This window comes from Equus quagga, chromosome 6, assembly GCF_021613505.1.
Source record: "Equus quagga isolate Etosha38 chromosome 6, UCLA_HA_Equagga_1.0, whole genome shotgun sequence".
In the NCBI taxonomy this organism is placed as follows: Eukaryota; Metazoa; Chordata; class Mammalia; order Perissodactyla; family Equidae; genus Equus; species Equus quagga.
The window spans coordinates 69,193,917-69,211,668 of record NC_060272.1 but is presented as its reverse complement, the minus strand read 5'-3'; the positions used below and the strand labels follow the sequence as shown (position 1 = coordinate 69,211,668).

Genomic DNA, 17,752 nt, shown 5'->3' with positions numbered 1-17,752 from the left:
TTCTAGAGCTAAGAACAGAGCTCCACATAGTAAATATTTTATAGGTTTCTGTAGAACGAACGACTGACTCTGATGAACGAACGGAAAGAATCGAAGAGTGGCTTCTCCGAGGTACCCGGATTTAACGCCTGGAGTATCAGAGTCCAATTTCCAGTTTTGCTTAATAATTGTTGAACTGTCACAGAGGGTGAGAACAAAGAGAAAATGACCAAACAATGAACATTAAAACTGGGTGTTACCGACGCCGCGGTCAATTCTGTCCACGCTAGGCTTCCGTAGTTCTTCCGTCCTTAAGTCTTTTACGAGACCGCGGCCGGTAGTGACGTCACAAGGTTTGGAACTCGCGGGAAATCTCGTCTCCGCGTTCGCGTGGGGGGCGCGAGCGCGCGCGCGGGACTTTCAAGTGTCGAGCCCGGGGAACGCGAGCTGCCATGAGCCTCTGGGTGGACAAATACCGGCCGTGCTCCTTAGGACGGCTGGACTATCACAAGGAGCAGGCGGCGCAGCTGCGCAACCTGGTGAGTGGGCAGGACGGGGCGGGCGGCGGGTAGGCCCCCAGCGCGGGGGTCTGCGCCCATGAGGAGCGGTGCATCCCCCTCCCGCCGCGGAGGGTGATGGAGGCTGGAGACAAGCAAAACGGGGAGGGGGAGAGAGTGTGGGGCGGGGGACGTGCGTGTGAACCAGAGAAGTCTCGCTGAGAATTGTCATCTGAGCCAAGACTTGAAGGCAGTGAGAACGCCCGCGATACACAAATCAGGGGAAGAGTGGGCCAGGTAGAGGGAACCGCAGGTGCAAAATCCCTGAGGCCCGAGTGTGCACAGCCTGTTCTAGGGACCCTCCTAAGGGCCAGTGTAGCTGGAGACTAGTGGGCCGGCGGGCAGAGTGACAGCAAATGGGGAGCGTGGGGGGCGGATCCATTGAATCCTTAGTGAGATGGGAGGCCGTCGGAGGGTTGGAGCAGATGATTGACATCATCTGACTGACTTGTTAACAGGCTTACCTAAAATTCCTTGATGTCGTTCCAATTTACAGAAAGGAAGGATTTGGATTATATTAATTCTTAAGGTCATTTCTAATTCTAAAATAGGTTGTATTAGGTTGTCTTTAGTTCGTTATGGAAGGTTCTTTTTCTTTTCCCCATCCTGATGCCTATTTTTATGTAGTAGTTGATTAAAGTGTCTAATGGCAGTGTTTTGTGAAAAGCAAACTGAATCTTCTAGGGAACGGAAAGGGAAGAAGGGTCTTGAGGAGAAAAATCTAGAGGCTGTGGGAGCTATTTATCTCCTTTTAAGGGCCTAAAAGTACCATATGTTGATGGAAGTGTTTTTGCTCAGCACTGTGGTCTTCCTATGCCCACCTTTCCCGGAATTACAGGTACTATTTAAGTACTTTTTTTTTGGCTGAAGAAGATTCACCTTGTGCTAACGTCTGTGCCAGTCTTTCTCTGTTTTGTATGTGGGTTGCCACCACAGCATGTCTGCCAAGGAGTGGTGTAGGTTTGCACCTGGGAGCAGAAGCTGGGGCTCGGAAGTGGAGCCTGGGAACTTAACGACTAGGCCACGGGTCTGGCCCCTAAGTCCTTTTTTCGAAATGAGAAATAATAAAAAAAGGAACTCCATCCTTATGTATGAAAGACATTAGAAAAGTTGATCATGTTGCGAGATTGCAAGTTTTTTTAGTTCATTTATTATTGATATTCCATCTCTACTAATTTAAAATGTCTATTACAGCTGTATACTTCATTTATAGGCAAATTGTGTTTTCCTACAATAGCTTTGACTTCAACTTTTTTAGCCATAGGATACATTTTATTTTCTACAGCCATTTTTTTTGCTGTGCAGAATTTGGATGAAAATTTAATATACTAGCTTTATGTGTCATTTACAAACTATTAAAATTCACTGTAATAAGCACTTCTTTTAAGACACTTGTTCCTTTTTTTCTATAATGGTTATTTACAAAACTTTGGCTCCACAAGATTTTCTGCACCTGAAGCTAAGGTCGCTGTTCTCCTCATCTTGATAGCCTTCGTTGCCCTGATTCCCAAACCTGACTGATGGTCACAGTCACCTGGGAAGCTGGTACTGTAATGCAGCGCTGTCAGTGCCCTGCCCCAGCCCCTTGCTTTTAACTTGTAGGTGCACACAGACTGACTGCCAGCTCCCTGTCTCTGTGCTTCCTGAAGGCTGTCTCTTGCTGACACCCCTAAGCAGCCTTGAAGTGCCTGGGAATTAATGCCTTCCCTTCCCCCCACCCCTCATCCACAAAAGATTGATGAGAGAGAGCGTAACATACTCCAACTTCCCTGCCCCTTGGGTGGGTTAATACTGTGGGGTATTTTTATGCTGGTTTCAGGAGTATCCCCAGCAGGATCAAGCCCCAGGTGCCAAGAATGGTATTTAAGTTGATAAGATACTCGTACTATACGAGGTATATAAGTTATATAAAATTTATGCCAGGGGTATAATCAACATTTTAGAGTTAATTGAAGAAAAATCTGTCTCTGTATATACACACACACACACGCACATATACAAATACATTTGAAGGGTGAGGCACAAAATGTTTGATACTTAGAAAGTAGTTTAATTCTGCCTAGAACAGTTGTTTGTCTAGGGAAAATGCCTCGTTCTTTTTTTTCCAGGTGCAATGTGGTGACTTTCCTCATCTCTTAGTGTATGGACCGTCAGGTGCTGGAAAAAAGACAAGAATTATGTGTATTCTACGTGAACTTTATGGAGTTGGAGTGGAAAAATTGAGAATTGAACATCAGACCATCACAGTAAGCAGTTTACTTGGAGGCCCTCCAAATATTTATAGCAAAGATTTTCTTTTTTTAATTAATTATTGTTATTGCAGTAACATTTGGTTATAACATTATATAACTTTCAGGTGTACATCGTAACATATTTCAAATTCTGTGTAGGTTACATCATGTTCACCACCCAAAGACTAATTATAACCATCACCATACACGTGTGCCTAATCACGCCTTTCGCCCTCTGTAGCAGGGATTTTCAATCCTCGTTATATATGCCACACACCCCGCACGATCGCTGCCCAAGGTATGATTTAAGTAAGAATTTCACAGGTAATTCTGGTGAACAGGATTGAGAGGTACAGATTTATAGACCTGAGTATTACAACTAGACCAAAGGCAATTATGTTAGAGAGGAAATATGAGCAACAGGAGATTTTGGGTAAAATGTAGGTGGTGGGATTTATTTCAGATTACCTAATAAATCAGTGTCTCCACTGGAGCTAGAACTCAAGTTTCTAATGTTCATTGTTCTGAGAGCAGTAGTGGGTATGGAAAGTGAGTGATTTGAGAAAAATTTTAAATGTGGCATCAGGCGCCTTGGTAAAGGTTGGGCAGCTGAATGATTGGGAAAGGAAGGGTGAGCCTCTGGGATGTTCAGAGAGTTCCCATAGTCTTGCCCTGGCTGAGCTTTCCAGCCTCATAACATACAGTGCATTTTTATATTCATTCCTTAGAGAGATGTTTGATAGCTGAAATATCTCATCTCAGAAGTGCCCCTGAACCCCATTGGAATTAAGTTTTCCTTCTACAATCTGTAGTTTATACTTTTTAGAGTACTTTGTTTTGCCTTGTTTATAATTGTTTATACATCTTCTCCTTTGATAAGATTGTATTTTTTTTGAAATTTTGTAAGGGACATGTCATATTCATTTTCACATTCTTCATAGCCCCTGGTATAGTGTCTTGTACATATTAGGCACTGAAAAAATGCATGCTGAGTGACTGGAGGTAGGTAGTGCTATTAGAATCTTTAGGAGGATAAATGGATTTTAGGCTAATGTGGATTTGCTTGTGTTTAGACACATTGAGTTTGAGATGTTAGTGATACCTCCTGGTGGAAATTCCTATAAAATATGTAGGGACAAATTTAAGAAGAAAGATGTGGCATCTGTAGGAAGAAAACTGTAATGTCTTATAAAAGGACAAAAATCAAGAGCTGATCAAATGGAAGGATGTGGCATATTCTTAGATGGGAGGCTTAATATTTAAAAGTATCTGTTCTCCCCAAGTTACAGTATAAATTCCAGTGAAATCTCAATTAAAATCCAAGTTTTTAAAAAATTATATGAAATAGTCTTAAAGTACATATGGAAGAATACATTTCTGAGACTATTGTAATTTTGGAAAAGATTTTGTGAAGTGGGACTTGTGTTACCAGATATTAAATCATATTTTAGGCTACTGTAATTAAAACAGTATTGTATTGGCATGAATAGAGAATTAGAGCAATGGAACTGAATAGAGAGCCCAGAAATATGACAGGGTGTCTATTTCAAATCAGTAGGGAAAGGGTAAGTTACCGAAGTGTGCTGGCATAACTGGTTACCTACCCAGAAGAAAATAAAGTTGAATCTCTCTGATGCACAATTTATAAAGATAAAATCCAGATGAATTAAAGACTTAAATGTTATAATGAAACACTAAATTTCTTAGAATAAAATTTCATAGACTATATAAACACCTGTGGCTCAAGAATACCTTTTAGTAGAAAACATGGAATCTGTATAAGAGAAGAAATATATACTTGGACTATATGAATTTTAAAAGTTTGTATGATAGAAGATAACATACATAAAATCAATAGAAAGATGAAAGATTGTCAAAAAAATATTTGAAAGGAACATGTTATACGAAAGATTTTACAAAATGACAATGGAAAGACAGCCTGGTAGAATTGAATAAGTTGTCACAGGAGAGAGATGTAAATGGCCGATAAACATATGTAAAGATGTTTAACTTTTGTGATACGGAGAAGCAGCATGAGTCTGTTATATACTCATCAAATTGGCAAAAATTGAAGGCATGATAAAACCTACTGCAGATGGGGAATGTTGGAGAAGAGAATTCATTGCCAGTGGAAAAGTGAATTGTTAGATTTTTTTGGAAAGTAGGCTGGTTATACATATACACACATATAAAAGTTTAGAAAACATATCATCTTCAATCCAGCAAATCCTTTATTGAGAATCTGTTATATAGAAGTGAAAGCAGTGTGTGAGATATATGTACAAGGATGTTAATTGTGGAATTATTTGAGATGGCAAAAAACACGAAACAAAATGCCCATCTGTATGACTGGCTTTGGGACATCCATGTTATAGGTTGATAGACAGCTATATCACCCTATACCAGTTGTCTGAGAGGGATTGCCTAGATGTATTGTAAAGTAGGAAAGCAAAACACAGAGAAAATATATATGATGCCTCTTTTTTAATTTTAATTTTTTAGAGGAAACATACTATGTAAACATATAGAAATATATTTGCTTGTGTTTTTGTGTGTTATCAAAAAGACTGAAAGGGCATAAACATTGTTTACAGTGATAATCTGCTGATAACTAGGGATGGTTTGGAGATTTCTGGAGGTAAAAGAAAAAAGTAATCACAAAAACACAATATGTGATGTGACCCAATTTATATAAAAACGTATTTGTTTATCTGCACATTAAGAATGGATTAATGAAGTTAAAACATTAGTGGTGTATCTAAAGTTTTATTTTTTTAATAAGTGTTAATTGTTTATATAATTAAGAAAATGAAATACAGAAAAGAGAAATAGTCAATAAACAGTAAAAAAAAAAAAAAATACTATTTTCTTTGTCCATAGACTCCATCTAAAAAGAAAATTGAAATTAGCACTATTGCAAGCAATTACCACCTTGAAGTTAATCCCAGGTAAGTTGCTATTATGTAGAAAGAAGCATTTTAGAATAGTGGTGTTCAGACTTTTTTTTTTTAAAGATTTTATTTTTCTTTTTCTCCCTGAATCCCCCCAGTATATAGCTGTATATTTTAGTTGCGAGTCCTTCTAGTTGCGGCGTGTGGGACCACCTCAACATGGCCTGACAAGCAGTGCCATGTCTGTGAATTGCTGAAACCCTGGGCTGCTAAAGCGGAGCGTGCGAATGTAAGCACTCAGCCATAGGGTTGGCCCCAAGACTTTTTTTTAAAAGAATGGAACCCATTCTTGAAATAAAGTCATGTGTGGAAATGCAGAATATAAAACAGATAAAAGTGAAGCTGCCCTCTTTGAATAGGGAGCCTAGGACCTTCCTACTTTCCCTTCTCTCTGAGACCCCTGAATTAAATAATTTTAATTGTTTTCTTACTCTACAAAGCTCGATCTTTTACACAAAGTATGTACACAAAGTATGTTGCATAGTAATGTTTTGTTAAATTATGTTGACTCAGAACTGATGAGCAAAGTGTGTCTAAAAAGTTTGTAATGTCTGTAGTGAATATTTCAGAAAGTGAATTTGGATTACCAGATCCTTCTTTGCCATTTCCTTTGTTTCTTCATTAGAGGGTATTAGAATAGTCTACCAATCAATGTCTGTATTGTCTGTCATGAGATAAGATTAGGATCTTGTTGGGAGGCACATGAAAACTCACACCACAGCAGTTAAGTACTCCTTAACTGAGTGGTGCAGAAATGGTTGTATTGGGAGCAAAGTTGGCTAAACCTTCCGAGTTCTATGGGGCCTGATAACATTCTTCAAGGAGAACAGAATCAAGGATATCTTCAGGCAAAGGCAGCTTTGTGAGCAATGGCATGGAGAGGTGAATAAACATCCATTTCGATACTGAATGGAGCAGGAGGAATAAGCTAATGTGTGTTCAGTAGCAGGCACTGTGTGAAAAGCTTTTCATGTCTTATATTTAGTCCTCATAAGAGACAGGTATCATTATTTTTCCTAGGTGTGTCAAAGAAAGTTAATAGAAATAAGGTTGGTGGGAAACGGTCTGATCATAAAAGTACAGTGTTAATTCTATAGACAAAAGAGGAATGTTTTGGATTCTTGACTAGGAAATGATCGTACAGGGAACGCTCTAGGTGTGTTGATCTGCTAATAGTGAATTGAGAAAGACTTGATGGCTGTTTGGGAAAATAAATGAAAGCTGGTTGCTTTGCCTTTTTTTTCTCATTGTGAATTCCTCTGTAGCAAGAATAGCCAATTAAAGGTTAAGCCTATTGTTTTTCAGGTGTTTGAAATTAACGTTCAGCCTGGATTAACTAGGTGACTTATGTTGGTTTGTGAGGTGCATGACTTAAGTGCTAAAGTAATGATGTGGGTATAAATGACAGCTCATGCCCATAAATCAACAGCTCCCAGAGTTCTAAGTTTGTATCTTAGACACCATTTGCTTATCCTCTCCCCTGCTTAGCTGCTGAATCAGCTCCACGGTACTGCTGGGAGTGGACTTGTCTAGGCTTGTTCTCTCTCAGACCTTTGCTATTTTGGGGATGGGGAAGAGCAATAGAGATTACATTTGTTTCAAAGAGTTATTTTTATATTTTGAGAGTATAATATATAAGAACATATTATATACTCTTACAGTAAGAAATTAGCTGTAACTAATTATTAACTATAGTGGGTACAGATGTGTCAAAGTATTTGATAAACTGTTGATTATTAGTTACTACTCTTTTTAAGTAACCACAAACTTAATATAAGAACATGTGTAGTGTTTTCAGTGAGGTAAATCAAATTGTAATTGAGTACTAGACTATTGTTAGTATTTTTAATGACCCTAAAATACTTCACTTTTAAAGGTTTGTGAATGTAATTAGGTGTTACTAATCTTGATTAAAATTTTAACCACTTAAGATCTGTAACATTTTTCTTATAGTAACAGATTAAGAATAAAGGCATAAACTTTCTAAATATTTACATGTATATTTACCATTATTTTTGTTTTGTATAGTGATGCTGGGAATAGTGACCGGGTAGTGATTCAGGAGATGTTGAAAACAGTGGCACAATCACAGCAACTTGAAACAAATTCTCAAAGAGATTTTAAAGGTGTGTGATAAACAGATTTATTTTGATGAGGCAGACACTTAAATTCTAAGCAATGAGTATAAGAGAAAATGTAGTGGGAAATGTAAATTCCATCCGTTTAGCAAATATTTATTAACCTCTTGTTCTATACCAGGGACTATGCTACCTTATTTTTTGGATATAAAAATGAATAAAAGAGGCCTGATCTCTGTATTCACAGGAGTTTATAGTGTAATGGAATTGAATTTTGGTGGACAGGGGACTATTTGAACCACCCATATGTTATTTTAGAACTGGATGAGTAATGAAAACACTTAATTTAAAATGAGAAATTGCATGATTTAAAAATAAGTGTTCTTAGGATCAAAGTTATATGTTTATCATCAAATATCTAAATAAACGAAAAGAAAATTAATCTCACCATCCAGGGACAGTTACTGTTAACATTTTTCTCAATACCTGCTAGCGTTAATAATATGTGGATACATTTTTACAGAAGATTTTGTGATAAGTATGCCAACATTTAATATGTGTATATATATATATATATTTTTTTTTTGAGGAAGATTAGCCCTGAGCTAACTACTGCCAATCCTCCTCTTTTTGCTGAGGAAGACTCGTGCTGAGCTAACGTCCATGCCCATCTTCCTCTACTTTATATGTGGGACACCTGCTACAGCATGGCTTTTGCCAAACGGTGCCATGTCCACACCTGGGATCCGAACCGGTGAACCCCGGGCCGCTGAGGAGCGGAACATGCGCACTTAACAGCTGTGCCACCGGGCCAGCCCTAATGTATATTTTTTTAGAACATACTATTTACTTATTTTTTTGTGAGAATGACTGTCCCTGTGCTAACGTCTGTTGCCAATCTTCCTCTTTTTGCTTGAGAAAGATTGCCACTGAGCTAACATCTGTGCCAGCTTGATGAGTGCTGGTAGGTCTGTGCCCAAGATCCGAACCTGCCAACCCTGGGCTGCCAAAGTGGAGCACACAAACTTAACCAGTACACTGCCAGGCCGACCCTCCCACACTTAATGTTTTTGATATAGTTTGCCAAATTCTTCATCTGAAAGAGGATATGGATTTATACTACCAATAGCAGTGTTTGGGAGTGCCCATTCCTCCCCAACATTTATCAACACTGGATAATTATTTTTAACTTTTTTTAATTGGAGAAAATAAATCATTTGGGTTTTGTTTTTCTTTAGTGAGTATGATAATTTTTCTTTTGGTCGTTGCTCATTTTACTGTTCTGTGAATTACCTGTTTCTTATCTTTCCACTTCATTCTCTATATTTCAAAATAAATTTACATTTATTTATTTATTGCCACTATAAATGAAGTCTTCTCTCATTTTTTGTTTACGTTTATGACAGCTATTGATGTTTATATCTTTTTTTAATTTTTTTTATTTATTTTATTTATTTATTTATTTATTTTTTAAAGATTTTATTTTTTCCTTTTTCTCCCCAACGCCCCCCCGGTACATAGTTGTGTGTTCTTCGTTGTGGGTTCTTCTAGTTGTGGCATGTGGGACGCTGCCTCAGCGTGGTCTGATGAGCAGTGCCATGTCCGCGCCCAGGATTCGAACCAACAAAACACTGGGCCGCCTGCAGCGGAGCGCGCGAACTTAACCACTCGGCCACGGGGCCAGCCCCTGATTCTTATATCTTAATTTATATCCTACTCTGTGGTTAAATTCTCTTGTTTGTAATAGTCTTTCCACTGTTTCTTTTGGTTTTTCAGATATACATTCATATCACCTGTCAATAGAGATAATTTTTCCTTTTCCTTTCCAATTTGTATGGCTTTAAATACTTTCTCTTACCTAATTATGTTTGCCAGCACCTCAGACATAGTGTTTAGTAGTAGTAGAGACAGTGGACATCCTTCTTATGACTCTGGAAGGAGAGTCTCAGGGTTTCCACGTTTAGTTAGTTGCTGGATTTTGGCCTGAGGTATATCTATTCCATCATGGTAAGAACATATACATCAATTTCTATTTTACTGAATGTTTTCAACATGAATATGTGTTAAAGTTTTTCAGATGTTTCTTCTGCATCCATGAATGTGGTTTTATGATTTTTCTTCTTAGTTCTATTAATACCATATTATGTTACTGGGTCTTCTAAAGAAATTGCTTTCTGCTTCTGGAGTAAACCTCACTTGATCATGATGTGTTAATTGTTTTCTGCCTACCAGTGATTTATTTTTGTATCAGTTGGTCTATAGTACTTTTTTTTCCTTCTTCTTGAGGAAGATTGGCCCTGTGCTAATATTTCTTGCCAGTCTTCCTCTATTTTGTATATGGGATGCCACTACAGCATGGCTTGATGAGTGGTGCATAGGTCTGTGCCCAGCATCCAAATGTGCAAACCCCTGGCCGCTGAAGCAGAATGCACAAACTTACCCATTACGACACTGGGCCGACCCTTGTAGTAATTTTTGTTCAGTGCTGTCTTTGTCAGATTTTGACATCAATCTCGTCTCTGTTGTTCTTAATTCTGTTCAATTTGGATTCTCTTTCTAGAATTTCTCCTCATTGTGAAGGATTGTCTTGGAAGGAGGCTTCATTTTGTTATTTTCAGTTTACTGCTCTGTCAAATCTTATTGCATCAAGGTTCCTTTGCTCCCAGCCATGAGTTGATCCTAATGGATGCTGTTCTCAAATTGGCTCATGATGCTTTCCAGTGTGTTCTCGTGGGTGACCTGGGGTTCTCCTGTTCTAAAGGCTGTCAGAAACCTAGTGGATTCCACCCACTTCCTCCCATAGTTACTTGTTCTCACTTGCTGATATTTGGGGTTCTTAAGCAAAGTTTGTCCCCTGTTTTTGATATAAATGTTGTCCATGAGTTTTAGATGTTGGAATCTTTAGTTGTTCTGGCTGTTTTTTGGGGAGAGATTCAAATGCTACGCTGCTACCACGGCCACCTTCTAGAAATAATTCAATACAATGGAAAATACAACAGTTGGGTTCAGTCCCTACCTGCGTATGATTCCAGAAACACTTTAAGGCCAGTCCTTGATTCTTGCCAGGTGGAATCTTACTGTATAGGTGACCAGAGGTCTTTTTGCCTTGTTGGCTACATCTCTTGCACCACTGCTTTCCAAAGTATATTCCTTAGAGTGCTGGCGTTGAAGGTGTTCCACAGAAACATGCTCCTGAGATAAAATATTTTGGGGAAATGCAGCACAGTCCCTCCTTGTCTTGGTGATTATCTACTACTGTCCCTACTTCTTTCTAAATAGTGATTTTTAGTGCATATAACTGTCATAAAGACTGCAGTAAATTCTACAACAGAGTAACCTCTTTAACTTCATTTAGCCTCGTGTTTCTTAGGCTTGTTTGAGTATAGAATTTTTAAGAATAAAAATGAAATAAGTTCTTCTCACCACTTGTATAACTTTTATATGTCCTTGATAAAGGGAAGAGTAGTATATCAGGCTTATTATTGAGGATTTCACTCTGAATAATGAGGAGGAAGAGAAAGAGATAGATAATCAAGTTAACGTTTGTTTCTCCTTGACTCAGTGGTATTATTGACAGAAGTTGACAAACTCACCAAAGATGCTCAACATGCCTTGCGCAGAACCATGGAAAAGTATATGTCCACCTGCAGGTTGATCTTGTGTTGCAATTCTACATCTAAAGTGATACCGCCTATTCGTAGTAGGTGCCTGGCAGTTCGTGTGCCTGCTCCCAGCATTGAAGATGTAAGTCACATTAAACTTTTCAGAAAAAATTCACTTCAGATTCTGTGAATACTGTGTGTACATCCTGTCATGGTTTTTTTTGTAAAAATAGGGTAAATTGTATTAGTAATTCTTAACAGCTGTGGCATGGATGCTAACCATTAGTAGATGCATAAACCTATATATTATATATATATATATATATATGTGGTAGTAAATACCAGATACCAATATATAGAAAGTGTTCTCTAAATCATCTTTTACGTTAAATGAGTAGGTGTTTTGAATTTTTCTAAACTCAGTAAGGGCTAGTTATTTGGTGTTTTCTACCTCAACCAGATTTATTTGGCTTTGGAGAATAATTGAGTATGGAGGAAATAGATTTTGTAAGATAATTTGGAAATACCTAATCCCTAGTTAAGGCACCAAAGTTAGCCTGAAACAACGTAATACATATTTTTATCTTTATCATTCTTAATAGCTATCAGTAAAAATCCTAACTTCTCACAATAAGCAGCTTTCCTGCTGTTAATAGATTCTGGGCAGTTTTATGCAAAGTAGGGATATGTGACATTTTGTTAGTTGCAAAGGGGTGAGTACCTCTATTATTAGTTTCGCTTGTAAGAATTTTGGGAATACAGTTGAAACGGTCTATAAAGCAGCCAGAACTACCAGGTTACACCACTCCCATGGGCACTATTCACATCTTAGTGCATGCAAATAACACCCACTGAGTCCTGCAGAATTCAGCCTGTGCAGCTCTACTTGGCAGTCCTGTGAGCGCTGTCCTTGCCACCAACTGTGGGACCCTGGGTCTCCTCCTCCCTGTTGCCTCAAGGAGGCTGGCAGGCTTGGAGCTGGAACCAGGTCTTCCTCCGTTGCAGGGCCAGCTGCTGCCTCTTCCTGACAGCTAGGCTAGCCCCCTGGCTTCCTGCTAAAGGGCCTGTGGGTTAGGGTAGGGTAGTGACAACAGAAGTGGTCTATGAAGGTATTATCAACAGAAATTGTCTCAGTATGCTGTCTGACAGATTGCCCGTTTTTGTTCATTATTTTATTTGTAGATTTGCCATGTATTAACTACTGTGTGCAAGAAGGAGGGTCTGAATCTTCCTTCACAGCTGGCTCACAGACTTGCAGAGAAGTCCTGCAGAAATCTCAGGAAAGCCCTACTCATGTGTGAAGCCTGCAGAGTGCAACAGTGAGTGAAAGGGGTCAGTTACCACAGGAAACATTTTGGGGCATAAGCACACTTCCATTTCATTTATTGTGTTTGTTCTTTTTGTCATGTAGATATCCTTTTACTGCAGATCAAGAAATCCCTGAAACAGATTGGGAGGTGTATCTGAGGGAGACTGCCAATGCTATTGTCAGTCAGCAGACTCCACAAAGGTAACCAGTATAAAAGACGGCCATAAAAGTCTGATGATGGAGACGGTACAGATATTCTGAGTTTTAGGTTATACTGAGTAAAACTTGTATACTAATACTATGCCATTTAAAATTATAATTAAATCTATTTAAAGTTAATACTAAACTTTTAAAGAAAAGGTAGGATTTAATTTTAGAAATTTAGTGGTTCAGAATAGTTGGTGTGTAGTATCATGGCTTTTATTAAGCTATTGACAAATGTGGAACTTATACGTAAATTAAATCTTGGAAGTTTTAATTTTCCTTTCAGAATCTCAGATGACTTGAGCAGGTAACTTCATCTTAGAGCTTCAGATTCTTCATTTGTATAATGAAGATACTGTTATTGTTACACTGCCAAGGATACGTGTACCTTTATTATGAAGAGCAAAAGGGATTGTGTAATAATGAATTGAGAACTAGAAAACCCTGTGCTCGTGTATGATGATAGACTCTGTTGAGAAGAATAATGTGTGGGGCCGGCCCTGTGGCCGAGTGGTTAAGTTTGCATGCTCCACTTCGGCTGCGCAGGGTTTCGTCACTTCAGATCCTGGGCTCTGACCTAGCGCTGCTCATCAGGCCATGCTGAGGCGACATCCCACACAGCACAACCAGAAGGACCTACAACTAGAGTATACAGCTATGTACTGGGGGGCTTTTGGGAGAAGAGAAAGACAAAGGAAAAAAACAGTTTGGCAACAGATGTTAGCTCAGGTGCCGATCTTTAAAAGAGAACGTGTATATGCCATCAGTGTTTAGGAAGTGTTCCGTGGCACATTTGCTGCACAGTTGTTTCCATTCTCTTCTGTGAGTCTGTTCTGCAGTAGTGGACCATACTGAAAACCACTACTTAACCACTACTTGTTTGATTTATGATAACTTTGAGAAGGGCAATCTCTTCTCCAAATCGAGAGTGACAGTCTTAAGGCCTTTGGGCAGCCTGAAGCTTCCTTAGGTTCGCTGAAACGTACTTCTACTCTCATTGCCTGTTGGAATTGAGAAACCGTCTTTGCACTTTAGAGAGGCTTGTTGATTGTTTTAGGAAAAGGCCTGAGTGCCACTACTAAAATGTAAGCTGCTCTGGTTCACGTGAAAATAATCTTGAAATGAATACCGTAATTCTTCTTTTAGATGATATAGCTGATGAATTTTTATTTTTTTAAGAGATCTTCAATGGAAATTATAAACATGTTCTCTTGGGCTACCATATAGATTAGTGGAGGTGGATAGTCATTCATAATAGGTGCTTAATATTTCATCAGAGTTTGCTTTGACTTCCTATAATTCGTTTATTTTAGTTGAAGAAATTAATAGTTTTCAAAAAGTGCCACACATTTTAAGTCTTCAGAAAAGAAACCTTGATTTTAGGAAAAAGTGTGCATTCCATTATGTAAAATGTCTATAAGCAGTGAAGAAATCTCATCTTTTAAAGAGAGAAAATTCAAAGAGTGACTTAGGAGCCTTTTACTTTCATAAAATACTTCCACACTGAAGACGACTTTCTTGTTCTGATTTTAAAGAAAAAAAATTAGTGGTAGTAGAACTCGCCTGCTTTTAAGAGGTTTAGATACAGATGTTGCAATATTTGAGTTATTGGATGTATTTTTAAGACTAGAGTTGATTATTGCTTTGCTTAATTCTTCTAGCTGCTGCTACCCTTTCCTCTAATTTTCCAAACAGGTTTTGGCAGCTCATAAATGAACTTGTTCAAGAAGAGGTGCCACTTCCTGTTTAGACTATCAATTTCGGGAATTGAGTCCCTTGTGCTGCATAAAAAGAAATTTCTCTCAATTCCAGAAAGGCTTGGGGCTGCCCAAAAATACTTGGAGGGCTGGTGGTGTTCTGATCATTGGTCCACACGGTATCAAATGCTGCTTCTGATTTTTGACCCTTCAGTCTTGCTGCAATATTTATAGTCTTGATTCTTATTTGATCTTTCTTAGAAAAGTCGTAATTTTCTAAACTGAATAGCAAGTAATATTTATTGAACGATTATTATGTTGGCTCTTACACTGTATCTCATTTAATTCATATAATAGTCCTGTGAGGAAGGTGGTATTACCATATTTATTTTGTAGATAAGAAAACTGATATTTTGGGAGATAGTCATGTTTTCAGGGGCATTCAGTTAGAAGGAGGCAGAGACAGTTCTAGAATACCATGTTTCCCTGACGGAAGAATTTGTATTCTTTATCACTTACAGCCCCCAAGAAATAACAGCACAGATATAGTAAATATAGAATGTATTCATTTTTTAGAAACTAAGTCATATTTGAAATGAACTCAGACTAAAATGAGATACATGTGAGCATGCTTGAGACGCACACAGTGCAGTTTCAGATCAGTTGTATAGGTAAATATGTCCTGAATTAACTTTTCAGAAATAAGCTGAATGCATAATTATTAAAATAATTTTACACAGTGTTAGTCATGTCTATTTTTTTTATCCTTAATAATGGGGTTTTATTTATGAGATACACGACCATGTCTGAGAGAGGACAGGGGCTTTGGAGTCAGACTTGAATTACAATTCTGCTTCAACTACATGAGTTCTGATGAAAGCTTAACCTCTCTGCACTTCGTCTTTTCAGTAAAAGAGAGCAGTGCTGTGGTGAATAGATAGTGTACTGTGGTGAACCTCGGACAGAGTAAGGGGTTAAATAAGTGCTTTGGCAGACATTGGAAGGGTTTGGACTTTGGAGAAGACAGATCTGTGCCTAAATCATGCCTCGACTATGGTGATCTTTGTCAGGTTACTTAAACCATCTGAGCCATAGTTTTTTCATCTAAAGAGAATGGAGATACTGCTCCCTCACAGCTGATGAGGACTCAGTTAAGTTATTTGTTACAGTGTGTTGCACCTTGCAGGTGCTCAAAAAATGCTAGTTTTTTTTTTTCATCTTTAGTTTTATTGTGGCACAGCTTCATACTCCTGGAGTCCCAGGAAAGGGATCTGAATTTCTGCTTTTAAGAAATCTTTTATAAATCACTTCCCTGATGGATCTAAAATATGGAACATCTGTGATATTTTAGTAAAGATTCAGAACAGTCTTTTCCCTTTTAGGGTAGGTAAGTATATACAGAGATAAAGATAATACTTGTTTTATGTGTATTTATAATTTTGTCACTTTTTCTTGCTATTTTAAAAGTCATAAGTATATTTCCCACCTTCACCATTTTCCCTCCTGAAAATGTAATGAGAAGGGCCTAGAATTAAGGGCTTACGGAGGTTGGAATGTTCATATTCATGTAGCCAGCCTGGTTCTGTCCTCCCTGTAACCTCTTGTACTGCCCCTTCTGTGACAAGTCAGCTTTGTTCCCCTGCCATGTTGCTTTTTTCCTTGCAGTTGAGGCAGTAGCATTATATTATGTATCATGCTTATATTCTCTTTTCTCACTTGTGTAATTGACTGGTGATTGTGTAGTCTTTTCATGACCATTTTCTAGATGTCCTAGGTATCTATCGGAGGAAAATAAACATATTACTTGATATGTCATTCAAGTGTGTTAAAATTCCTGGTGTGAATAAGCTAAGCCCTCACTATGCATGAAGTCTTGATTTTTATCTGGGACTTTCATGGTATTGATAAATATTTGTATAGTATCATATAATAATCCTGAATATAAATGTTGTCTGGCTTTAAAACAGTTCTGAAAATTTTCTTTTAGAAAAATGAACTGAAATTAGGAAAAGCTTCTATATGTATCCTGAATATGATAAGCCATTTAAGAAAATATCTATATTGGATTTTATAATTCATAAATTGAGATAGCATGGTAGGTACTTGGAAAAATTACCTCTTATTTTTATCACAAAATATTAATTATTTTGTTTTCTGTAGGCTCCTTGAAGTTCGTGGAAGACTCTATGAGCTTCTAACTCATTGTATTCCTCCTGAAATAATAATGAAGGTAACCTGATTTCAGATGTTGAACTATTTATAACCATAAAATTTGGACTTTGAGTATGTGGTCACAGGGCTTTTGCATTACTAAGATATATTGTCACCTTTCTATCCAGCCTATTAATTAAGTTTTACTTCTTTTTCGAATGAGAGAAATAAGCTTCTTCAGCTAAATATGTTTTTAAATGATTACTTTTTAAATTACTACTTATCTTTCTTCAGGGCCTTCTCTCAGAACTTCTACATAATTGTGATGGACAACTGAAAGGGGAAGTGGCCCAGATGGCAGCTTACTATGAACATCGTCTACAGCTGGGGAGCAAAGCCATTTACCACTTGGAAGCATTTGTGGCCAAATTTATGGCACTTTATAAGAAGTTCATGGAGGATGGGTTGGAAGGCATGATGTTCTGACATCCATCAGTAGTTCTTCCTAACATTTCTCAGTATCGGCATTTATATTCAGTTTATATTAGAAGAGCTGCAGGTAAAATAAACTAATTTTACTTAATCATGTCTTATTTGTGTTTTTTTGGTAGTAATTCCTGTGTGAATTATTAGTCATTATCCTCTAAGTTAAATAATTGGTTCTATACTATTGAAATATATTGAAAGGACACAACTAGAAATTTTAAAGTCCAGGAACATGACTTTACTTATCTTTGCTACCCAAGTATGCGGTGTTGATCCTCCCATTTTCCATCCAGTCGCTCACCTGCCAGAGGAAATTTACACATAAAGATTATTTTCTGTCCTCCAGATGACCATTTTTGGGCGTAGGTACATAAATCTTTGCTTGGCAAGTCATTATCCTTAATCATGTTTTCCCTCAACCAAGAATTCTATTTTTGCAGGAAATACAGGAATTAATTTTGAAACATAATAGCATGGGTATGTAGAAAATTGTAGGTACCATTTCTG

General features: G+C 37.8%; 1 protein-coding gene across 2 annotated transcripts; it reads left to right on the top strand.

Annotated features, from left to right (window-relative positions):
* The first annotated feature begins 351 nt into the window (after window positions 1-351).
* RFC3 (replication factor C subunit 3) lies at window positions 352-17,342 on the top strand. 2 transcript variants are annotated; one of them, XM_046663698.1, is made up of 9 exons: window positions 352-518; window positions 2,645-2,782; window positions 5,648-5,715; window positions 7,747-7,844; window positions 11,359-11,540; window positions 12,581-12,717; window positions 12,810-12,908; window positions 16,769-16,838; window positions 17,054-17,342. In XM_046663698.1, the coding sequence occupies exons 1-9, from the start codon at window positions 432-434 to the stop codon at window positions 17,243-17,245; spliced, it is 1,071 nt and encodes a 356-aa protein (XP_046519654.1). In that variant the 5' UTR covers window positions 352-431; the 3' UTR covers window positions 17,246-17,342. The 2 variants fall into 2 exon arrangements, with proteins under 2 accessions (XP_046519654.1, XP_046519655.1); XM_046663699.1 differs by lacking the exon at window positions 352-518 and adding an exon at window positions 693-1,374 and having other exon boundaries at window positions 2,676-2,782.
* Window positions 17,343-17,752: the final 410 nt, after the last annotated feature.